This window comes from Rutilus rutilus, assembly GCF_951802725.1.
Source record: "Rutilus rutilus genome assembly, chromosome: 17".
In the NCBI taxonomy this organism is placed as follows: Eukaryota; Metazoa; Chordata; class Actinopteri; order Cypriniformes; family Leuciscidae; genus Rutilus; species Rutilus rutilus.
Window position 1 is genome coordinate 29,815,605 of NC_140230.1, and position 22,795 is coordinate 29,838,399.

General features: G+C 37.6%; 1 protein-coding gene across 8 annotated transcripts in view; it reads right to left on the reverse strand.

The window, feature by feature from the left end:
• Positions 1-1,423: 1,423 nt before the first annotated feature.
• The window catches only part of cspg5a (chondroitin sulfate proteoglycan 5a), a 32,456-nt gene continuing 11,084 nt past the window's right edge, over positions 1,424-22,795 (reverse strand). The window contains exons 3-7 of one of the 8 annotated variants that reach the window (XM_084384644.1): positions 15,150-15,338; positions 11,126-11,204; positions 7,844-7,900; positions 3,693-3,794; positions 1,432-2,170 (exon numbers count right to left, since the gene is read on the reverse strand). In XM_084384644.1, coding sequence (XP_084240770.1) covers positions 3,708-3,794; positions 7,844-7,900; positions 11,126-11,204; positions 15,150-15,338 — 412 coding nt within the window. In that variant the 3' untranslated portion in view covers positions 1,432-2,170; positions 3,693-3,707. Of the gene's footprint in view, positions 2,171-3,692; positions 3,795-7,843; positions 7,901-11,047; positions 11,205-15,149; positions 15,339-22,795 lie in introns of all 8 variants that reach the window. The other 7 variants (XM_084384640.1, XM_084384641.1, XM_084384645.1 and 4 more) reach the window with 7 other exon arrangements.

Here is a 22,795-nt window from a genome sequence, read left to right on the forward strand (position 1 = left end):
GAGAAAACCACAATAAAGAACCTGTGATTCATTTAACAGAGAAAGGAATCTTGGAGTGTCAGTTTGACAACCGACCACAGAGAGATTCTTATGAGGGATAATATTCAATGTATATTCAGTGTAACTCAGTGGTGTAAAGCATTTAAAACAATGAAATAGTTACTCTACTTAAGTATATTTTTGGCTCCTTTGTAGGTTTACTGAGTATCAAAGATATTAGCAACTTTTACTCTCTACTTTTTTTTACTCTCAACATTTTTGAATAAGTATGTACTCTAATCAATTTGTGATGATGAGTCATGCAATTATGCTTACATTTTGCATGGCACCTAACTTTTTCTGCAGCAGTTTATTTCTACTACAAAATAACGTGATATCACCATCCCTCAAGCCATTGAGTGTACTATATCTTGTGTGTTTTTGACCTTACTCACCCAAACTTGTAAATAAGGCTATACTTTACGTGAATGTGAGTGCTTTAGCAGGTAGTTGCTGAATCACAGGTGTTTTATATATGAGATGTGGACATGACTGCAACCGGTGATGAGGCCGAAACCAGCATGTCGGCTTTGACTATTTAATTTACATTATTTTATTTATCCATTACAGAAGAGAAGGATATTGGTTTCCTAATGCCCTTTTTGAGTTTATCTTAGACTTGAGTGTCTGTAGACGTTTTTTTTGAGGTGTGCAGTTTTTGGATTTTTGGAAATAAATGGTATTGCTCTCCTTACAAATCAACTGTTTCACTTTTTCACTGGCATGTCTCTTAGGTGTTAAGGACTAGTGCATCTTTGAGTCTATATACATTCAGTATGAGTAAAATCCTTAAGTACTGTAAAATCGAAGACTTTTACTCAAGTCGTATTGGAACTGGTGACTTTCAACTTGTAATTTCATTTTTGCTGTAAGCTACCTGTACTTTTACTCAAGTATGGTTTTCAGGTACTCTTTACACATCTGGTGTAACTATCGGGCCCATTTTAAATCAAGGGTCTTCAACAGTGGGTCCGATCTCTATATCTAAAACTAATTCTTGTGAGAAAAAAATTATATATATATATAGCCTATATATGTTATATATACAACTTTATATTAACTAATAACTTTATATTAAGCATAGTGTATACCAAAAGAGATATGATTTGTCTAATATGGTTCAGATTACGATGATCCCTAAAACCTTTTGAATTCATATTTGTCAGTGAAATAGCAGAAATATGTGTACGATTTTGGGTCACCCACCTTATGATTGGCTTAGCGGCTTCTGCACAACATTGTCAGTGTGAAGGTCTAAAATGATGCAGACTTCAGGGCATTGAGGTAATAAAAAGCCATGCGCAATATCAAGCAAAGCAAGAGATCATGAGTGCAAGACAGCATCTGGCTGGGGAAGAACACAGGCTAGGACCACACAGGGACATGGACTTTAGTGTTAAAAAGGTTTATTTCAACAACCGTCAGATTTTTTTATCTTCGTAGTTTATATTCCCAAAAAAGTACAAAATAAAACAAGTACATCAAAGGATTAGAAATCACATCAAAACAAAGACACATTGTGTTTTTTTCTTTATATCAATCCAAGCATTTTTTCCATATATTTATACATACTCACTGAATTAGTCAGACAAACATCAAAACCTCTCAGTAGCGTTTTCTTTTATGACAACGTTTTATATTTTAAACCCCAAATATGTTTTACTTTTTTCTTCTTTTTTACAATATACACCAACGCATGCCGTAATTCAGTTAGGCAGGGGTAGGTGAGTGTATATATAAGGGCTGAGTCAGGGGCGGGTCGACTACAGGGGCAAAAAGACTGCAACAAGGGGCGGGGCAGGAGGCGGAGACTGAGTGGGTTCGAGGGGCGGGTTTTTTAAAGTGTTCTGTCATGTGGTGATGGTGTGGTGGGTGTGGCTGCTCGTACCATCTGCTGTTCAATGCTATAAGTGATCGTGGACGTGGTTGCGTGGAGTTTTTTTTCTTTTTTTTTTCTGTTCTACATCATGTTGTTCTGCAGCGAGTTTACCTCCGAAGAGTTCTCCTCGCCCAGCACTTTATTGTTCTCGTGCTTAGGGGTGAGTGAGTTCTGGATGTTCAGCGACTCGTCCTCTTTGGGTGGGGGGGCCTTCACGGGGTCCTCCAGCTTGTTCTGGGCATTAGGATCATCCTGAGAAACGATAGTCCCATGTTAATAGAATTAGAGAATAATGTGCAATTGTAATCTTTTAAATGATTAAAATAAATAAATAATTAAATAAATAAATAAATAAATAAATAATCATCAAATAAAAACATAATCGTTCATAACATATGCTACTTTAATAAAATAGTTTTTTTTAATTGGATAATGTGCAACTACTTTAGTCTCCAACTACTTTAATAAAATTGTTTTAAATTGAATAATGTGCAATTGTATAAGCGTAAAGTTAAATTATTAAAATAAATAAATAAATAAATAAATCCTACTGCTCATTACATCTACAACTACTTGAATAAAATGTTTTAAAATTTAATAATGTGCAATTGTAAAGTCATTAAATTATTGAAGTAAACAAATGGACTAATAAATAAATAATGTTCATTAAGTCTCCTTCTACTTTAATAAATGTGTTGTTTTTAATTTAATAATGTGCAAGTGTAAAGTTAATAAATGATTTAAATAAATAAATCCTATTGCTCATTACATCAACTACTTTAATAAAATTATGTTTAAAATATAATAATAAAGTCATTACATTATTTAAGTAAACAAATGGACAAATAAATAAATAATATTGCTCAATTTTAATAAAATTGTTGTTGTTTTTAATCGAATAATGTGCAGGTGTATAAATAAATAAATAAATGGATACTGTATCCTCCCGTCCTTTATTAGCATACCCTATAAAGAAATCATTTCTAGTAGGCTAAACCAGAAACAAAATGCATATAATACTTTCCATTCAGGTCCGGAAGAGTGAATAAATTTAGTTGTGTAAATACACAAACAAAAGAAATATGAATTCAAACTGTAATGTAAGTTAGTAGATATTTTATCCACAACACTTTGGCATCACATTCAAATAGTTGGAGTGTGATGGCACTGCAGGAACAGATCTTGTAGCAAATAAATCCATTGATTGCAGTCGATCAATGGCTGAGGTTGTTTTCTCCTCTGGGCAGAGCAGAGGCTGTATGATCCACCCGTCCTGACACACATGCATACATGCAAACCCATCACAGCTCATACAGCCCCATCCCACACTCCTGTCCCGCCAGTGAACAGGAAAAGCCTTGAACTGAAACAAGAGCTCTGGCAAGAGGAGCTCACCTGCCAAAGCAATAAAGCAAAGCTCTCTCTCTCTTTCTCTCTCTCTCTCTCTCTGTGGAATAACCATTTAGCGGCCTTTAATTAGCGCAGTATTGAAACTAATGAATGAGAGAAGACTTGCACGTCCTTTGATCATCGAAAATGAGCCTCAAAGTAAATGGCATCATCTTAAATATGAAAACTGTTTTAGTGACAACTGACATCCTCAATCCAGTGTAGCTGGTGAAGCTATAGCAGACCTAGCATGTTTGTTCAAGGGAAACTGGTTGAGCTAAGATAGTTTGAAGCTAATGAAGCATCCTGGTCCTTTGGTGTCGCTGGACTAAGGCACGAGTGTGTCACGTTTTCAACTCGGTAGAGACAACTAATGAAGATTTACCCTTTCAGTGATGACTTAGATTGTAACTTCGGGCAGGACGTGGGGATACGCCACCTCCATGGTTACCGGATAGGCGGCATCCTTTCTTCCGTCGGCATGAAACTAGAAAATGTGTTTTTTAATTGTGATTGGATGGGGTGGGGGATTACATTCCTCTTGAGACTTTTAAGGGAATTGCTTTGGATGTGCCATGATGGAGATGACTGATGAATACTTGCTGTCAACATTAGCTATTGTATTGATGAGAATTGGTGGCTTCCATGTTGTTCTTAACTTGTACTGCTACTCTGAATGTAGTATTTTCAATGCTATTTCATCTTAAGATTAATTGGAGAATCTTACCTAGACTCTACCTTAATTTGTATAATGTGTATATATTTTATACATCCATTTTACATTATTTTAAATGATATACACATTATAGTTCTGTTCCAAAACCTAGTGAGCTGCTTCATGGCATATATTATCTTCACTGAGTAATCAGAAACGCTGTGCATAAGAGCACCTCCTCATATATATTGTTCCTCAAACAAAATAAACCTCACAATTGATTACAACAGATTTAGCATTAGCATGTTGCTAAGCTAACAACATGATACTCTAACAAGGCATTTATACAGCTGGGGTTCATCTCAAATAAAAAAGGGGTCTGTGGAAAACGCAACCCAATCTCACTTTTTTCATGAAGTGCAGATTTCCGTATGAATTTGAAAACAAAAGAGCCCTTAAAGCAGTGGTTCTCAAACTTTTTCGGTAATTCCCCACTTTGGACAAGGGGGAATTTCCAAGCCCCACCTGCCTCAACATGCTAAAGAAATAAAATGTTCAAATGTATTGAATTAACAAGTAGTATCAGTATAGTAACAAGTTATATCTAAATACAAACTAACTATCTACATCAAATAACAGAAAGTTAAAAAATACACAGTGCAGCTGTGTCATAATTTACATGAAATTCAAAAATAGAGAAAATAAAAGTGCAGCTATGTCATAATTTGCATGAAATTCAAAAATAGAGAAAATAAAAGTGCAGCTGTGTCATAATTTGCATGAAATTCAAAAATAGAGAAAATAAAAGTGCAGCTCTGTCAAAATTTGTATCAAGTTCAAAAATAGAAAAGCAATAAAAGTGCCACTTTGCAATCTGTTAAAAAAGAAAAGAAGATAAATCCATTTGGCAAGACAGGTCTATTTATCCCTGCATTAGTGGCTGCAATGAGCCTGTTTTGCATTGCACAATTTATTTATTGCCCACACTAGCCTGCTACCCATCGGCGCAAAACATAGATATAGCTACACATATATCTATGGGCGCGAAAGTTTGTTCCGCTAATATTAATATTCCTTTATAGTCACACACACACACACACACACACACACACACACACACACACGCGCGCGCAGTCACTCTCTACTCTAGTGCACGATTCCGGGAGATTGGATCTCATTTGTGGGCGTCAAGGAGCCGCTATCAATATGTGGGAGACTCCTGGAACTTCCGGGACAGTTGGGATGTCTGGATAAAGATATAAAGGCATAAAAAGGAAAATTTCCCCCCATTTGGCGCGCCCCACCTGTCACGTCTCTATTCCCCACCAGTGGGGCGCGCCCCACACTTTGAGAACCACTGCCCTAAAGGGACATTTTGTGTTCCCCCGAGAAACTTTGTGTCCGCTCGCAAAACTTTTGAGTTCTTTGTGAGCGAACGTAAAATTTCTCGGGAGAATGCGAAGGTTTTGCGAGCGAACGCAAAGCTTTTGCGAGACAACGAAATTTAAATATTGAAATATATTTTTTCCTCCCATCTCATATTTTTTCTATCACCATGTCCCTTTAAAGACTCCGGAGAAAACTTAAGATGACATTGTGGGAACACTGGGTGCAAATGGGCGTCCATGATTCTTTTTCTCATGGTAATGCAACTGAACAGTTTGGTCTCGAACGGGACACTTAGTTCCAAAAAGATTGAGAACCCCTGCTCTAATAAGCACAAATAACAGCACACACAAAGCAGCTTGTTATAGGTTTCGGGAACAGAGCTGTTGAGAACATTTCTAATGAAACAAAAAACTGGTAAATAAGCATTCACATTCAATTGTGGATTCTCTGCATGAGGGTCAGTTGAGGTAAAAGGCGAAACGTTGAGGAGGGACACTAAGATGACGAGCCGGGAGCAAGGAAGGGACACTGTAGTTGTGGCTTCACTATAGCACAAAACTGAGTGGACAGAGGGTCAGAGGACACATGGGAATAGAGCAGTGGGGCCACACACTCATATTCTATGAATAAAGTAAAATATTTCACTGTATACATTTTGATCTGGAAAATGCTGAGGATAGAGGTCAAAACTGCATTGATTGGTGGGACAGATCCAGCTTCATAGGTGCACTAGCATGGTCCATGTGTAGTCTTAAAGGGACAATCCCCCTCAAAATGAAAATTCTACATGTCTTTATGACTGTAAGACTTGATATTCTGCCATCAACCCATTATAAAGCATCACAATAGTCTGTATGAATTGTGAGCTATATTCCAAGTCTTTTGAAGTCATTTGCATCAGTTTTTGTGAAAAAAAAGACTGAAATGTAAAATATTATATTATGCTGTATATCTCTAGAATTTCATTTGATTGATTTAAATGTGCATATTCAAATTTGGCACATTACACATCGTCATAATTTACACAACTGTCATTCCAAACCTCTATGACTTTCTTTCTTCTGTGGAACACTAAAGAATGTATTATGAAGATTGTCGGCTCCCATTGACTTCCATTGCACAGTCCAAAAACATAATGGAAGTCAGTGGGAAACAAAACTGTTTGTTCACCAACATTCTTCCAAAGATCTTCTTTTGTGCTCCACAGAAGAAAGAAAGTCATATGGGCCTGGAACGACATGAGGGTGAGTAAATGATGGCAGAATTTTTATTTTTGCGTGAACTATCCCTTTAAATTTGGCTCTGTTACTTACACAACGCCTTCAGATGAAGTGAATTAAAGACTTGTGGATCTCCTTTTGTGTTACCCGGAAGAAACAAAATGTTTGGAACAACACGTGAGGGTGAATAAATAACATTTTGGGGTGAACTGTTCCTTTAAGTCAAGTCAAAATCTCAGCTTCAAATATTCAGCTACAACTTCACTTATCTGACCTTTCCGCTCTAGTTTATATATGGTCTGTTTAATTCCAAAACATCTGTCAAGTCACAGACCCTCCCAGAGGCTTTAGGTCTGTGTGCATGTGTGGAGAGAGATGGAGAGAGAGAGAAATACAGGCTGTTTTGGCTGCAAGCTAGAGCCGGGCTACTTTACTCAAGCGGATATCGATCTGCGGAGCAGAAGCTCTGAGCTGATGGTAATAAAGAAGCCTGACTGTTTTGGCCCCCCTCCTTCCCTTCTCGTCTTGAGAGATTCCTCGTTTCATGGCATGCATTTCATTTACAGGAGTTTTTCTCTCTCCGGTGATGAGCTCCAAGCCTCCATGTGGGCGGAAGAGACAATCAATTTCAGTGTCCTATATTGTCTGAAGGTCACAGAGTGTTTGAAAGGATTTTGAGAATTTATCTCGTTCTCGATCTGATACTGGCATATTATATTTCTGCAGACGACTCTAGCTGAAACACTATATACACCCACAGATGTGATTTCCACTAATGGACTATTATTTTTAATAGTTGTAAGTGTAAATTGTGACCATTTATTCCTATAGTGTGAAAATTATTATTGTGTTCTTTAAAGGGACAGTTCACTCACCCTCATGTTGTTCCAAACCTTTGTATCTTCCATGGTTGTTCTCTGAAAATCTTTCACTTAACCTTTGCTGTCAAAATGAATTAAATATGGAACTTTTGAAAACTTATGAAACTCAAATATGCAACACAACATGGACAACTTTTATGGAACTGTCATTTTTGAAGCCCAACAGGAGTTGAGAAAGTGAGAAAATGATGACAAAACCTTCATTTTTGGTTGAACTCTCTCTTTAAGACTTTAAATGGACCATACTGTAGCAAAATGGGTTTGGGGTCCCGATGATGACGAAGGTAGGGATGGCCAGCATTGGTCACTACAGTTTGATTGACAGGATAATAGCACAATGAAGGGACAGCTGCTGTGACTTTGGACAGGGCCTTTGGGTTGTAAGTCTTACCTCACAGCCGGGCTCCTCTTTGGTCTTACACTCCCAGGTGTATCTGCTCATGGTTTTCTGAGGGGTGGGGGCATGGAGAGGATTATATACCTCATACATATCATTTCCATTTAGAAAGAGAGAGAGAGAGATAGAGACTAAGGAAGAAAGAGACAGGGACAGACAGACAGAGGGGCAGGGAAAGGGCCCATTGCATAAGACCCTTCAGTTGTGAGAAGTTCATTTTTTTGCTTTATTCAAGCATAAACATTGTAGGTGTATATCTACAGCCCTTGAAAGACTTTAGGTTTTTATGTCTAAAGCAAAAAATATACATACTTTCACTGTGTAGGCTACTACACTTAAAGGGAGATATAACAAAAAAATATTAAATTCTGTCATTATTTACTCAAACTTATGGTGTTTCAAACTTGTATGCTGTTTTATCTGTTCAAATTTATGTCCATCTGTTCATTACAAAGTCATCAATCATATGGCTTTAAAAGACCTGGAATATAGCACATATAAGACATGTGCATGATTTTTTATTACAACATTTTTTTGAAGAGTAAACTTTGTTTTTAAATAATTATTTCTGTTCTTTTTCGGCAAAGTGAAATATAAAATATTTGATGCCCCCAAAATATATAATTTAAAACAAAGAGCTGCATAAAAATTCTCAAATTCTGTAAATAACAAAAATGTATAAAAAAAAAGAAAAAAAAAGTGTGGATTGGAAAGACATCAGGGTGAGTAAATAATGGCAGAATTGTATTTTTGGGGTGTACTATCCCTTTAAAAATCTGACCTTGAGTTGCACTACTGTATATATTAATTTGATCAAAATGATCAGTAAAAACTCCTGAGCTCAGGTCCTAAAGACACTTTTTTATGTCTCACGACCCAAACGTGTTAAAAAAGGAGTATGAAACCATGAATAAACAGTAGAGCTTTGATTTGCTTTTACTTTGATCTAATTGATGCATACAAGCTGGAATTGAAGGCAACACATATTTTATGTAGATATTATGCTTATTGAGAGTTTTTGAGACTGTTTTTACTGAACAAATAAACGTAGAGAACATAATATGAGCGAAGAGCTCAAATATACTTATGAGAGAAATAGCTATTCTTTTCTAAAACATTTTTTTTTCCCATTGTTTAAGACACATTAGGATAATTGAAACGAGAGGAGAAATGTGTTATGGTTATCCCACAGAAGAGAACGACGTCCGTGTTAGATCTACATCTACCCATGCCGCAGACATGTTAGCCAAGTGTTACGCCACCTACAGGCAGCAGTGAGACGTTGCATCTCAGATGTTTATCCTGTGTTTTACGCTCAACCCTTCATTGGTTGGTGAGATCTGGCACAAGGAGCTCACCCACTCACCCTCTCATCTTTCTGAACCAGGATAAACGAGTGAAACGACAGACATGTATATTAATGCGATGCAGTGGACAAGCAGCAGCAGCAGGTCACAGGACCACTAGGAGGTCCATGTGAAGAGTCAGACATGCAGCGATGCAGAGGAAGAGAAAAGGGGAGCAGGGTGATGGGGGGAGGAGGGTGGGCATGGGTGGGTGGGCTCTCTCAGCGGAGTCCAAGGTCTGCAATCAGGGCATAATGCCGGAACCAGGGATGTTGCCATTACCTCACCCTTAAAAATCTGAAATCGTGGGATCTTCTCATCATGTTTGCTGAAAAAAAGATATCTGAGGGCATTTCCTTTCCAGACCTTAAAAAGTATTATCTTCCCTACAAGCCAGACAACATCTCCTCATCATTCCAGTGAAACAGAAAATACAATGCAACCAAATACGCCACTATTATTAAAACACCTACTGACAAACTGATGAAATTCTAATTTACTTTAAAGAAACAATTTTTTTTTTTTTATTAAACTTTTTTAAAAAAGTTAAAGTCGGACAGCAGAAATGTATTTTTTTTTTATAAAAAAATAAAAATGTATGAAAATAAAATGAATAATAAATTAATAAATTAATTTAAAAATGTATGCAAATTATTCAATTTCGAAACGCAAACTCATAATCATTCACACTTAAAGTTAGAAATATTCCTCAGAATTGTACAATATATAAAAATAAAAATAAACCACATATGCCACCATTATAGATCTTTGCAATTCTTTTTTAAAACAAAGAATTACATTTATTAAAATTTTTATAATTTTTTTATAATTAAATTAAAAATGTATACATATCTTTAATCCATTCATAGACTCGCAACCTCTCGCACATGAAGCGAGAAATATTCCTCTGATCCGTAAAATATCACGTTAAACGGACAGTTCACCCAAAAACGAAAATTCGGACATCATTTACTCACCCTCATGTTGTTCCAAACCAGTATGAATTCTGAGCACAAAAAAATATATTTTGAAGAATGTCGGTAATCAAACAGTTGACGGCACCCATTGACTTCCATAGTATATTTTTTTCCCTATGGAAGTCAGAGGCTACCGTAAACTGTCTGATTACCGACATTCTTCAAAATATCTTCTTTTGTGTTCAACAGAAGAAGAAAAAATCCATACAGGTTTGGAACAACATGAGGGTGAGTAAATGATGACAGAATATTCCATTTTGGGCGAACTATCCCTTTAGGACCTCGACACCTATAATATCACCTCAAGCCAGATTACAAGGCGCAAATTACACAAAGTGCTTAATACCTTGTTTTATGTTTAAAACAAATAGCCTGCATGTTTATGCATATGAACGTTCCAGGGTATAATGTGTCTTCCAGGTCTGCCTCTGTATTGATTCTTGTGCGGGATCAATAGAGTCGCTTTCCCACGAGTCTCTCAAACCGCTGTTAAAGAGAGTGTCTACAGGCTAGACTATCTGTTCATCTAGAGACACAGTGGGGCAGATGGATGGGGCTGACAGACAGTGACAGACTAAGGTCATCCACATCGCCAAGCCCCACCATTAACGGAGCATCAAAAAGCAGTCGCTCGCAAAAAAAAAAAAAAAAAAGACCAGCTTTTTTCCCTGCTTCCCGGTTACCCTGTTGCTATGGTAACAACTGTTGCCTCAGTAACCACACTCCTATCTGAGAGCAGACCTTTTCAGCGGAGAAAACGCTCCCATCTCTCTGTGCGCTGTGCACCCCCTCCCTTACCAAAAAGGTTACGCTCGGGGTCCATGCAGAGAGGGGAAGGAGGGGGAGAGGAAAGAGAAAGACGAGAAACACGTTACCTGACAGATAATGTTATCATAGTAAGCCAAAGCACGGGCATGAGGGAGGTTAGGAGGGGTGTCGCAAAGTTTCCTTACATTTGGATGGGAGCCCTCAGCGATGGTGGACAACGAGAAATTATCATTGTGGTGCTCCGAGGAGGGACGGTACTTACTGCTGCGAGGTGGCAGGGGGCGAAAGGGAGAAAAAGGAGGAGAGTGATGGAATGGAGGGAGCATTGTGGGAAAATGGGAGGTATAGAGACAAGGACACAATGGAAAATATAGGGGGAGAATATTAGAATGAAGAGATTATGAAGGACAGAGGAGAGAGAGAAAGAGAAAAGAGCATTAGTGCAATTCTAGGACTGCGTTGGAGACACACATTCAGCTTACAACCTGTGATGCAACATATCAGATGACAAAATGACGTCACTTTTCTGTTCTCAAAATCAACAAATATTTCACCCATTTCAAAACATGAGAAGTTTTAAACACATTTCATCACCGTACAATGACCTCAAATGAATAAACAAATTAAGCTTCTTGGGCTCATGTGTAGATCGCAATTTCTTCCCATTTTTTTCTTCCCTTATCCTTCATTTCCCACTTCCTACTCAAACGTTCCATTACTCTTCCTTTTCTTAAACATACATAAATGTAGATAATAATAATGTATACAGTTTAAAGACCTGCATCATTGGCTAATGAAAGAGGCTGGAAAAGGAAGAGAGAGGGAGTTGGCATTCACCAACGGCAACACTTCTATTTTAAAGGCCGATATAGACATTTTGGCTATATGTAAGAATTTACGTATTAATCACATTTGTATTGCAGCTTGTAATGAAACTGAAAAAACGAGATCTTCCCCGACTTCCTAGGTTTTCTATGAAAGCATATTTTTTTCTGTGAAGGACTCGAAAATCAAAAGGATGTGACGTTTACGCACACTCACGAGAGCTTTCTGTAATATACTTTTTAACCAAACTATCATAATTTTAATGACCTAATCTGTCCACATGATGACTGTGAATTGCAGAGCTAGCGGAAACATATCCACACAGCTACGATCAGATGCTTTCTTAACTGCTGCTTTCTCAATGCTGTCATTTTTGTTGTCTCTATTTTGTTATTGAGAGGAAAGTGCGCACCACATATTTACATATTCATCTAACTGTAGCTCTCAGCAGCGTGGACTATGGAAGCTTGTTTCCGCCACAAAAAAATAAAAATAAAAGATAATTGCGACTTTTTATCTCACAATTGCGAGTTTACATCTCGCAATTCTGACTTTATTTCTCAGAATTGCGAGATATAAAGTCAGAATTGCGTAAAATAAAGTCGCAATTGCGTGTTTTAAAGTCAGAATTGCGAGATATAAAGTCAGAATTGCGTGAAATAAAGTCACAATTGCGTGTTATAAAGTCAGAATTCTGACTTTTTTTCTCGCAATTGCGACTTTATATCACGCAATTCTGACTTTATATCTCAGAATTCTGACTTTATATCACGCAATTGGGAGATATAAAGTCAGAATTGTGAGATATAAACTATTCTAAGGTAAAAAAAAAAAAAAGTCCGTCTTTTTTTTCCCCTTAGAATTGGACTTTATATCTCACAATTCTGAGAAAAGATGTCAGAATTGCGAGATATAAACTCGCAATTATGTGTTATAAAGTCAGAATTGCGTGATATAAAGTCAGAATTCTGAGATATAAAGTCAGAATTGCGTGATATAAAGTCACAATTGCGAGAAAAAAAGTCAGAATTCTGACTTTATAAGACGCAATTGCGACTTTATATCTCGCAATTCTGACTTTATATCTCAGAATTCTGACTTTATATCTCAGAATTCTGACTTTATTTCACGCAATTCTGACTTTATATCTCGCAATTCTGAGAAATAAAGTCAGAATTGCGAGATGTAAACTCGCAATTGTGAGATAAAAAGTCGCAATTATCTTTTAAAATGTTTTATTCAGTGGCGGAAACAAGCTTCCATAGTGGACAGCATCAGGATGTTCGTTAAAAGTATATCGCTGCATAGGTATTTCCAACTTTTAGAATTTTCATTGAATCGTGCACAAGTGCAAGCACTGCTTGCAGGCTGCAGTTCACTTAATGGCCACCGGTATCGCTAAAAACAAGGTTTTCTGAAGATATATATATATATATATATACATATATATATATATAGAATTATTTTTTTATTATTTATTATTAGAATTTTTTTTTGTTGGGCCTATCCAGATGAGTGGGCAGTCATGGCCTAATGGTTACAGAGTTGGACTGGTGACCCAAAGGTTACTGGTTTGATTCCAGTACCGGCAGGAAATGACTGAGAAAGGCACCTAACCCCCAATTGCTTCCCGGGCGCCACACAGGCTGCTCTGCGTGTGTGTGTATCCACATTTGCAGTGTGTGCGTTCACTACTCACTACTCTGCTCCTAATGTGTGTGCACTAACTTGGATGGGTCAAATTCCAAGAATGGGTTACCATACTTGGTCGTCACTTTAATAGGACATTTTTGCTTACTTTTGGGGTGATATACAATTTTGACAATGTGTTGGGTCGCCACATGATGTTAATCTGGGTTCTGAAGTAAAACCACTTATTTCGAATTTATAGGATCAATGCCTTCTCTATTTTGCTGTAATATGCTCCAGCTTTTCTGCTACAATCTGTAGATTAGATCTCACAGAGCAGAAAGAACTCAAGCACATTTACTTGCAGCAGATGTTGAGGTGGGTGTCTGATGTATTCACGAGTCTCATCTGTAGCACTGCTGCCCGTTTCTCCCCTCCATCATTCTCACCTCCAAACATGGCCGCCCCTCCTCTGCAGCCTGTTATAAAACTCTCTGTTTCTCCACTGGCACTTGCTTTCCTCTTCTGCTCTCCTCTTTTTCCTCATCGTTTTCCTTCTCTTCTTTGAGGAGGGTGCGCGCTGTTTAATTCCACCCCCACACCCCCCCGGGTCTCACAGCTGTATGTAGGTCAGCCGGCCCCTCCTCCCCCTCTGCCCTACTTTCAGCTGGAGCTTTAGTGACATCATGCATTCTGCCCGCTGCTAGCGCAGTACGCTAAGCATTAGCATGACATCCACTCACGGCTTTATTCGGTCTCCGATTAGCAGCTGCACTATCACTAACAATTTTTAGGGAATTAAAAATTCAGCATACTTTTACAAAAGCCATTTCTGCTATTATGTTGTTTCTCTCAGTTAAACCTTTATTTATATATTTATTTTACCCTGCTGTAAAATACAGCTTACAGTTGGTTTGCTGGTCTTGGCTGGTTTAAGCTGGTTTAACTATAGTTAGCTTGCTGACAAGTCCCAAAAATGAATCTAAAACCAGCAAACCAGACCGGTTAACTATAGGCAAGCAGGTTTAAGCTGGTAAACTGTTAAGCTGTTTTTTTTTTTTTTTACCACAAACAAACAAACACAATATTTATTTAAACATTAAAGAAATATTTAAAGAAAATATTAAAGAAAAGTTTATTTTGTCTTGCAATTCTACACAACCGGTCAAAGGTTTGGCATAATTTAGATATTTTTTTTAAATCTCTCACCAATGCTGAATTTATTTGGAATTTATTGTACAGTAAAAAGTAATATTGTGAAATATTATGACAATTTTAAAGAACTGTTTTCTATTTTAATATATGATTTATTCCTGTGACTGAAAGCTGAATTTTCAGCATCATTACTCCAGTCTTCAGTGTCACATGATCCTTCAGAAATCTAATTTATAATACGCTGATTTGCTGCTCAAGAAATATTTCTTATTGTGATCAATGTTTTTGCTACTTAATATTTTTATGGAATATATTATACACTACTATTAAAAAATGTGGGTTTTTTTTGTGTGTGTATATGCTGGAGAAAGGTCATGGGATTGAATAGTTGCTATTTAAATAACAGCACCAACATTTGGCAAGCTCCACTGTGTGTGACTTATTTGTTCCTAATTCCGCCACAAAACATGAGGTTTTAAGGCTTTTAATCCATAAACCCTTCTACTTTGTCTTACTCTCTCTAAAAATCTCTACCACATGGGTCATTTTCATGAATTTAGCTGTGTCCTGCCAACTGCCCACAGCATGCCGGAGTCTCACCTGCGCTTGCGCAACTTGTTATTCTCAGTCTTGAGCACGTGCAGCTTCTTGGCAAAGCAAACGACGATCATGAAGAGCAGGAGCACCATGAGAGCGGAGGCCCCGATGGCGATGCACATTACCTGGAACTCTGTGATAACGGACTCGCAGCGGGCACCCTTGTGCCACATGTAGTCCTGGATGTTGCACCTGCAAGACAAAGAAAGGGAAATATATGCAAAGCCTTTTCCAACAAACTGGTAACACGCTTGTATTTTTACAAGCAGATTTTGATGCAATAGTCAAAAGTTAATTCAATATACAATGAATAAAATTAATAGCAATATACATAGCAGTTAAGGTAATTGCAAATAAAATATTTTTATGGTGCAACAAACAATGATTGCATCTAAACGGGTTATTTAAATATGAATGGAATGATCCCATTATTTCCGTGCGATATTGCCTCGTTCTTGCATTATTAGTTGCTGTTCAGAAAACATTACTATTTGCAGACATTATCCCATTGGCCTCTGATGTTAGTGGTTCCTGGTTCAAGTCCAGCAGGTTTTAGGGGTCAGTGTGGAGCCAATTTTTTTTGCCTCTTCTCCAGTAAAAACATATGGAGCGACAAGGCCCTGATTCATCCAATATCACGCCAACATTTTTGAAGTGAGACACATTTTAAACACACCAAATTAAGACAGAATTTTAATCCTTACTGGCTTCCCAAAAATGTGCTTTGATTCCCAATGTAGTCTCTTGTTTCATATGAATTATGCATGGAGGCTCAGTGCATCTCCTACACCAAGGGCGAGTTAAAATTCACTGCCTTCAGCATTTTTACCATTCATTTTTGCAGACACCTGGGTGGATGACAAGTTCACTGCCTTTATCTTACCTTAAGTTTCTTCTATACTGCTTTAGACTGGATTTAACACCAACTCTTAACCTGTTCTAGAAGTCATTGAACTAACTTCAAAGATTGTCAGGATCTATCATATTAAAACTCAGTGACATTTGCCTTGATAATCTAATAAGGCAATCCAACGTTACAATAGTATGTTTGAGCGTGTGTGAAAATGTTGCTACCAAAAAAGGTTTCAGAACGCTGGGCTTTGCATCTGGGTTTTGTCAGGAATAAAAGCACATGGGCATCTGCATCCTCTCCATCAGCTCCCTAAACTTTTCCTCCTCCATTTTGCACACATAACAAACAGTAGGGTTGTATCTGTCAGAGGACAGACAAACAAACAACATCAGAGGTGCAGATGCCGCAGTCGAAGTTGAAGGATGAAATCTGAAACATGCCCTGTATCTTTTGAGCTCCACCAGCATTATTGCTAAGAGTCAGGCATGAAATGGCATGATGTGATTTACCCATGTATGCAGGCTATATTTTCCTATATTTGTTCCAATATTATATAAATATATATAAAATGTGTGTGTGTGTATAGTGTATATAACTGTATAATGTTATTAAGAATATAGTAACACTTATATATTATATATAAAACATCTAATCCGACAATATTTTTATAATATATAAATGTCACAATATTATAAAGTACATTGTGTATTATACATGCTAAAGTGCATTATACAGTGTGTGTGTGTGTGTATATATGTGTGTGTGTGTGTGTGTGTGTGTGAGTTTTTAAAATATACATGTTTTAATTTATAAAAAAAAGAATACATTCTAAATGTAATGTTTTATATATATGTAATGAATGTACATTATTTTAATTACATTATAATTTAGAATATTATAAAATGTATACATTATTATTATTATAGAAAATCTAATCTGATTGGTTCATCCCATTGGTGATGTTGCTCCAGGAACATGTCCAAATTCTGTTAAGCGTGTACAGTGGTTAAAAGCTTCAATGGTGCATCATGCAGATAATCGTGGGAAAGAGAGATTCAAATAGCTGGAGAAGGGAGAAAAACAGATGTATATAATAAAACACAAATCTGATGATAACTGAAACATTTGCAAGCAATCAAACGCAAATGATCTGCAAAGACTTCAGTCCCGACTGCACCTCTCTCTCTCTCTCTCTCTCTCTCAACCACATTCACATTTGCACACACTCAAATGTAAATGTCTATAATGAAAGGAAGTCGTCTTCATTCACAGTCTTGGTGGTCACGGGAGGGGGGTCTGAGGTTTCACTTCTTTTCACTACAGCATCCTGTATGCCCCTTTGTGCCTGAGCCAACCGAGAGCGAGACGAAGGAGAACAGGGTTGGCGCGGCGCCACCGAGGGCATTCAATCCCAGAAGGGAGAGGTGTCAGGAGTGTTGATGTGAGTGTGCATATAAATGCATCCTTACAGTGGGCTGTATAAAGCAGCCTGTCTATTCAGCCCCTCAGCTGTTTCTCATCCATCCTCCCAGATCTCAACACTCTTAACTGTGTTTGTTTCTTCCACAAAGTTTGCATGCTATCTAAATTACATTCTACACCCATTCTCTTGCCTGTTTTCCAACTCAACCCTCTTTTCAGGGCTTTTAGTCAAGATCTTTTATTACTTTCGTGCATTATGTTCTTATCTATCTCCTTCCCTCATCCACTGTCTCTCTCACCCATGTTTATAACTGCACAACCTTCTGTCAAAACTGTTATGCAATCAGTCATATTCATCCTGTGTAAGCTGTCGTCCCAAACAGAGCCTACATCAATGAACCCGTTTACACAATTTTAATATTATTATGTGAAATGAAATCAGATGGTTAGATACATTCTGAGAAGTTCCAAGAAAATCCGATATAACTGCAACTGACAGGCTGAGTGAGTTTGTGCTCCTCCTTAACTAGGTGAAGTGATAGTTCAACCAAAAATGTAAACTATCATTATTAAAGGTAGGGTAGGCAATTTCAGAGTGGCTAGCTTTGAAAGCATGAGATACCACCCTTCCTTCAGAACGCTCTCCAAAGCGCAACCCGATCTCACGGCAATTCGTACGTATTTTACGAGGTGGCTAATTCGTACAAATTCATACAACCTCACTTGTACAAATTCGAAAGATTTTTGCTAAATCGCACATATTTTATGAGTTGCCCAATTCGTATAAATTCGTACGTATTACCTACCCCTGATCCCACCCCTAAACCTGGGGTTTAGACATGTCGTAGAAATTCGTACTAGTGAGGTCATAGAAATTCGTACGAATTAGCCACCTTTTACTCACTCGTACGAATTTGTACCAATCGGTCGTGAGATAGCGTTGAAACGCACACAGCAGAGTCTACAAAGTGTCATGAGACGCCGTTAATTTACTTCATGTCTCAAAGGACATAAACAGCTCCGGGTAGAGCGTCACGGGTTGCCATCTCGTAGTTACGGTTACAACATGGTGTGAACGCGGCATTAGCTCGTAGTTTTGGTTCACGAGGAACTGTAAAAGATGACTGCTGTTTGTTTACAGCGCCAGGTGACTGTCTACACAACACGCTGATGTTGTGTGATGTCTGCGCGAGCAGGTGCGCAGAGGTATGGAAATACATATGTTGACAGGCAGGTAGTACATCCTATCAGGACCACAAAAAATATTTTTGGTCCTGAGACTTCCACAGAAGCTATATGCACGTTTTAATATTTAGACCACTTCTATTATTTATTTCTATCAGGATGAGAACAGAGATTCAACCAGTAGAGCAAAAAGTGTTTATAAAACAAATTGCCTGCCCTACCATTAAATCACCCAAATGTTATGACTTTCTTTCATCTGTGGAGCACAAAAGCACTTTTTTAAAAATAATGGGCTCCATTGTTGCTTGGACAGAAGAAAGGTAAGTCATACAGGTTTGGAACAACACGAGGGGGAGTAAATAATACAAATTTTAGGTGAACCATCCATTTAACCAAGCAAAATTTTGCTGATTATCCTGCATAATTTGAAAAGACCATTTGTTAACATCATGACTATGCTAGTGCATCTAGAAATGTTGGTCTAAACTAGATGAGGGTTGAATTTGTGCGGTTAATCTCTGTGTATAAATATGGGCAGTTTTACGAAGCTGCCGTGTGGACAGATGGTGCAGCTAAGACTGTGTTTGTGTGCACGTGTGTGTGTGTTACATGGAGTGTTGAGATGGATGGATGCCAAACAGCCCCAGCTGAGCAGTAGCAAGCAGTAGTTGAAACAGATGTAGTGATGACATGTCATTCCATCACTAATATCTCTCTTAAGACCAAACCTCCCTTCTGTTCCCCTCCAGTTCTCTTTCTTTCTCTGCTCTGTTATCTCTTCCTCTTTCAAGAACAACATATATACAGATAGTTTTGATTATTGTAATAAAAATGTCAAGAAACCTTTTCTGTTCTCAAAAATATGCATACGTGTGATTACACACCATAATTGACATGTCATAAAATGCTGCAAATCCACTGAAAGTCATCTTTAGTCATGCAAACAATATTTGCAAGACCAATGTAAATTTAAGACAGGTAGGTCTAGTAATCCAATTCACATATTTTCCACAGATAACAACCAATCAATTATTTTATAACTAACAAATTATACAATTACTAGAAGTATAATAACTAAATACTACTTGGTAAGCAGTGTGTACTAAGTCTCAACTGCTTCATTGTTAAATCTTCGGAAAATGTAAATTATATTATCGTTCAGCGATATATTAAAAGTTGTAGTATATCCTTGAAGAAATAGTTGAAGAAAATCTAAACAATTGTATTGCACAGCTCTTTATTTGCAACTTTATTTGCATAAAAACAGTATAATCACAAACAGCGATATATACAGCAAAGCTCAACTAACTGTAACTATATTATTGCCCAGCTCTTTATATAAAGTTGGATATAAGTATGTCCAACTTTAATTGCATACAGTATACTCTCTTAGGGCAATATATACTATATAGCATATCTCAACTGCTTGATTGCTTGTATTGTCGCAAAATGTAAACTAGGCTATTATTATCGCCCAGCTCCAATCTGCTAAATGTGACTATAATGCATGAAGATAAGTTATTATAAATATTAATAAGAGAGTATAACTTCCTTAATATGCAAAAACAGGGCAAAGTAGTTAGGAATCATCAGTTGTCAGCAACATCTGCATGCTCACTGGTAGTGCTAACAATATTTTTAGCAGATGCATTCTTACTAAAATGACAAACAGTGAGCCCAGGTCTTACTCTAAAAGTTATTTCACAGAGTACACTGATAGGGGGACAAGATTTTTGCCACCTATCTTCCATTAAAAATGAACTGGGAACTTGCGATGACCATGTAAAATTGTCTTTAGGAAGATCTACTAAAACTTGGCGCTCAACCGTCGCTTAATTAAGTATCAGTACAGCTTGTCATAGTAAACACAGCCACACCATGTGCGGCAACCCTTCATTAACTCTAAACATGTGGTTTAGCATTGCTGTCACAATCATCACTCCTCGATTGCTGAATAAAAACCCCAAATTACCAGGGTTACAAAGGTTTGCAATATTCAGCTTTGAGAGGCTGCAGGCCACTTGATCCCCTGCCGGATCCCTGGGGTGCTATAAGGGTGATCCCCAGATGGAGAACGCTTTTACTAGGAGACCGCCAATGGTAATAACCCAGTGACTGAGAAGGATCAGGACTGGATTAGACCAATCATTAATCAGGTCCAACTGTGTCTGTCACAACAACACTCTATCTATCAAGAAAATGAAGCGCTTGCTGATCTTCAAAATCTAAGTGAACAAATTATACAATTTAAAGGGTTAGTTCACCCAAAAATAAAAATTCTTCCATTAATTACTCATCCTCGAGTAGTTTCAATCTCATAGACATTCGTCTTTATAATGAAATCTGAGAGCTTTCGGTCCCTCTATTGACAGCCTATATACGTAACTACCACTTTCAAGGCCCAGAAAGGTAGTAAAGACATCATAAAAGCTTTGTTTGTGCAAAAAACATAATTTACCACTTTATTTACAAAATATTAATCTCGAATGCGTGTTCATGCAAAGATATCTACTCTTACGTCAACACAACACGCATGCACCGGGGTGCTCTCTTGAAGGAATTTCGGAGATTAATATTGCTGTATATTACAATATATAACATTGATTTTACAAAAAAAAGTTGCATTTGAGGTGTTCGTCCTGTTTGCATTTGAGGTGTTCGTTCTATGGAGCTATGAAAGAGCATAAAAAGTCCTCTTGGATGTTAACATTAACTTTCACTAACTAGAATCACAGTCAAAAACATGTTTTTTTTTAACTGAAATGAAGGCACATCTGTCATTTGTCCACACATACAGAAAGCTCTCGATAGATCACTAAAAGAGAGGCACGTGCGCAGGGGAGGGGGAAGGACGGTGTTCTGAAAAGATGTCTGAGCCATTAACATTCATACTCTAATAAGATTGCAGTGGCGAATAAATCAGTGTTCATGCGACCCTCATATAAACAAAGCCAACATGGGACACAGCTGCCCAGAGCTCCACTGACCCACTTTGACTAGGCTTGTTTTGGGGAGTCAGTGAGGGTAACCGGCTCCAAAGAGAGGGGTGGGGGCGGGGGGGCGTATGTTTACAATGCAAGTACATGAGCATGATGAGGAACTCAGAGACAGGCTCAGAAGAAAAAAAATCACATCTGATTCCATTTAGCAGATGCTCTTATTCAGAGTGAGAAATGTAATAAATGACACTGGTAATTATGATGATGACTAGGTGAGAGGTGTAACTGGGAGTAAGTTTTCAGCAAGATCATTTGATATGAGTACGAACTGCTCATATTATATTACTACGGTATTATTTAGAGGGGAAAAGGGAGAAAAAAAAAAAGAATTTTAATCCAGCACAACTGGCAGACAGGCAACTGTTTGGTCCCCTAGAAAAAAAAGAGATTAAACAGAACATATGAAGGTCTAAGTCTCCTGCTTAGAGTTTTCTCCTGAGGAAAAGGCCCCAGTAATCTCACATACTGTATGTCTCCTCTAAGAGATCTCAACAAACTCACAAACTGTGCTCAATCATCAAACAAAAACCAGAGATTTCAATATTTGCTCAAACATTTCTATTTCTATTTATTCATACATACAGCTCTATATTTATTGCAAACTGCATGCAAATCATCCTAAATTCAAGCAATGTCTTAGGAGAAACATCTGAGACAAAATTCTTATATGAAGCGTACCTGACAAATCTCATGAGCTATGAAAGAGCAATCTCTGAGAAATAAAACGTTCAGTAAGGAATGAAATTCATAAGAAAATCAAAATTTACAGCTAACCATGACCTCTGGACTGACAAAGGTTGTGGATACGGTCAGGGTCATTGCACAAATCCAAAAAGAGGGAGGAACAAGAGATTTATGACCATGAATAGGTTGTTAATAGTCACTGGCTGGCAAGGGGATTGTCTTAGATCTTAATCACAATGTGAATTACAACCGGTGTGTGTCTGGAAGAGTTGTGGAGGGAGAATGACAGTTAATTTCACAATAATGCAGTACTGATATCACCTGAACCCATGATCTACCCAAGGTCCACCCTCCCAAAACCCCCAAAATATCATTAATATGTGACTTTTATGTAAAGAAAATATGGTAGTTGCTTTTCAGGAAGCAGTGAGCTCGGCTCTCAGGCATCCTGCCCCCATTTTGACCTAATCTACCCGTGAACAAGCTGAATTTCATATCTCCTCATA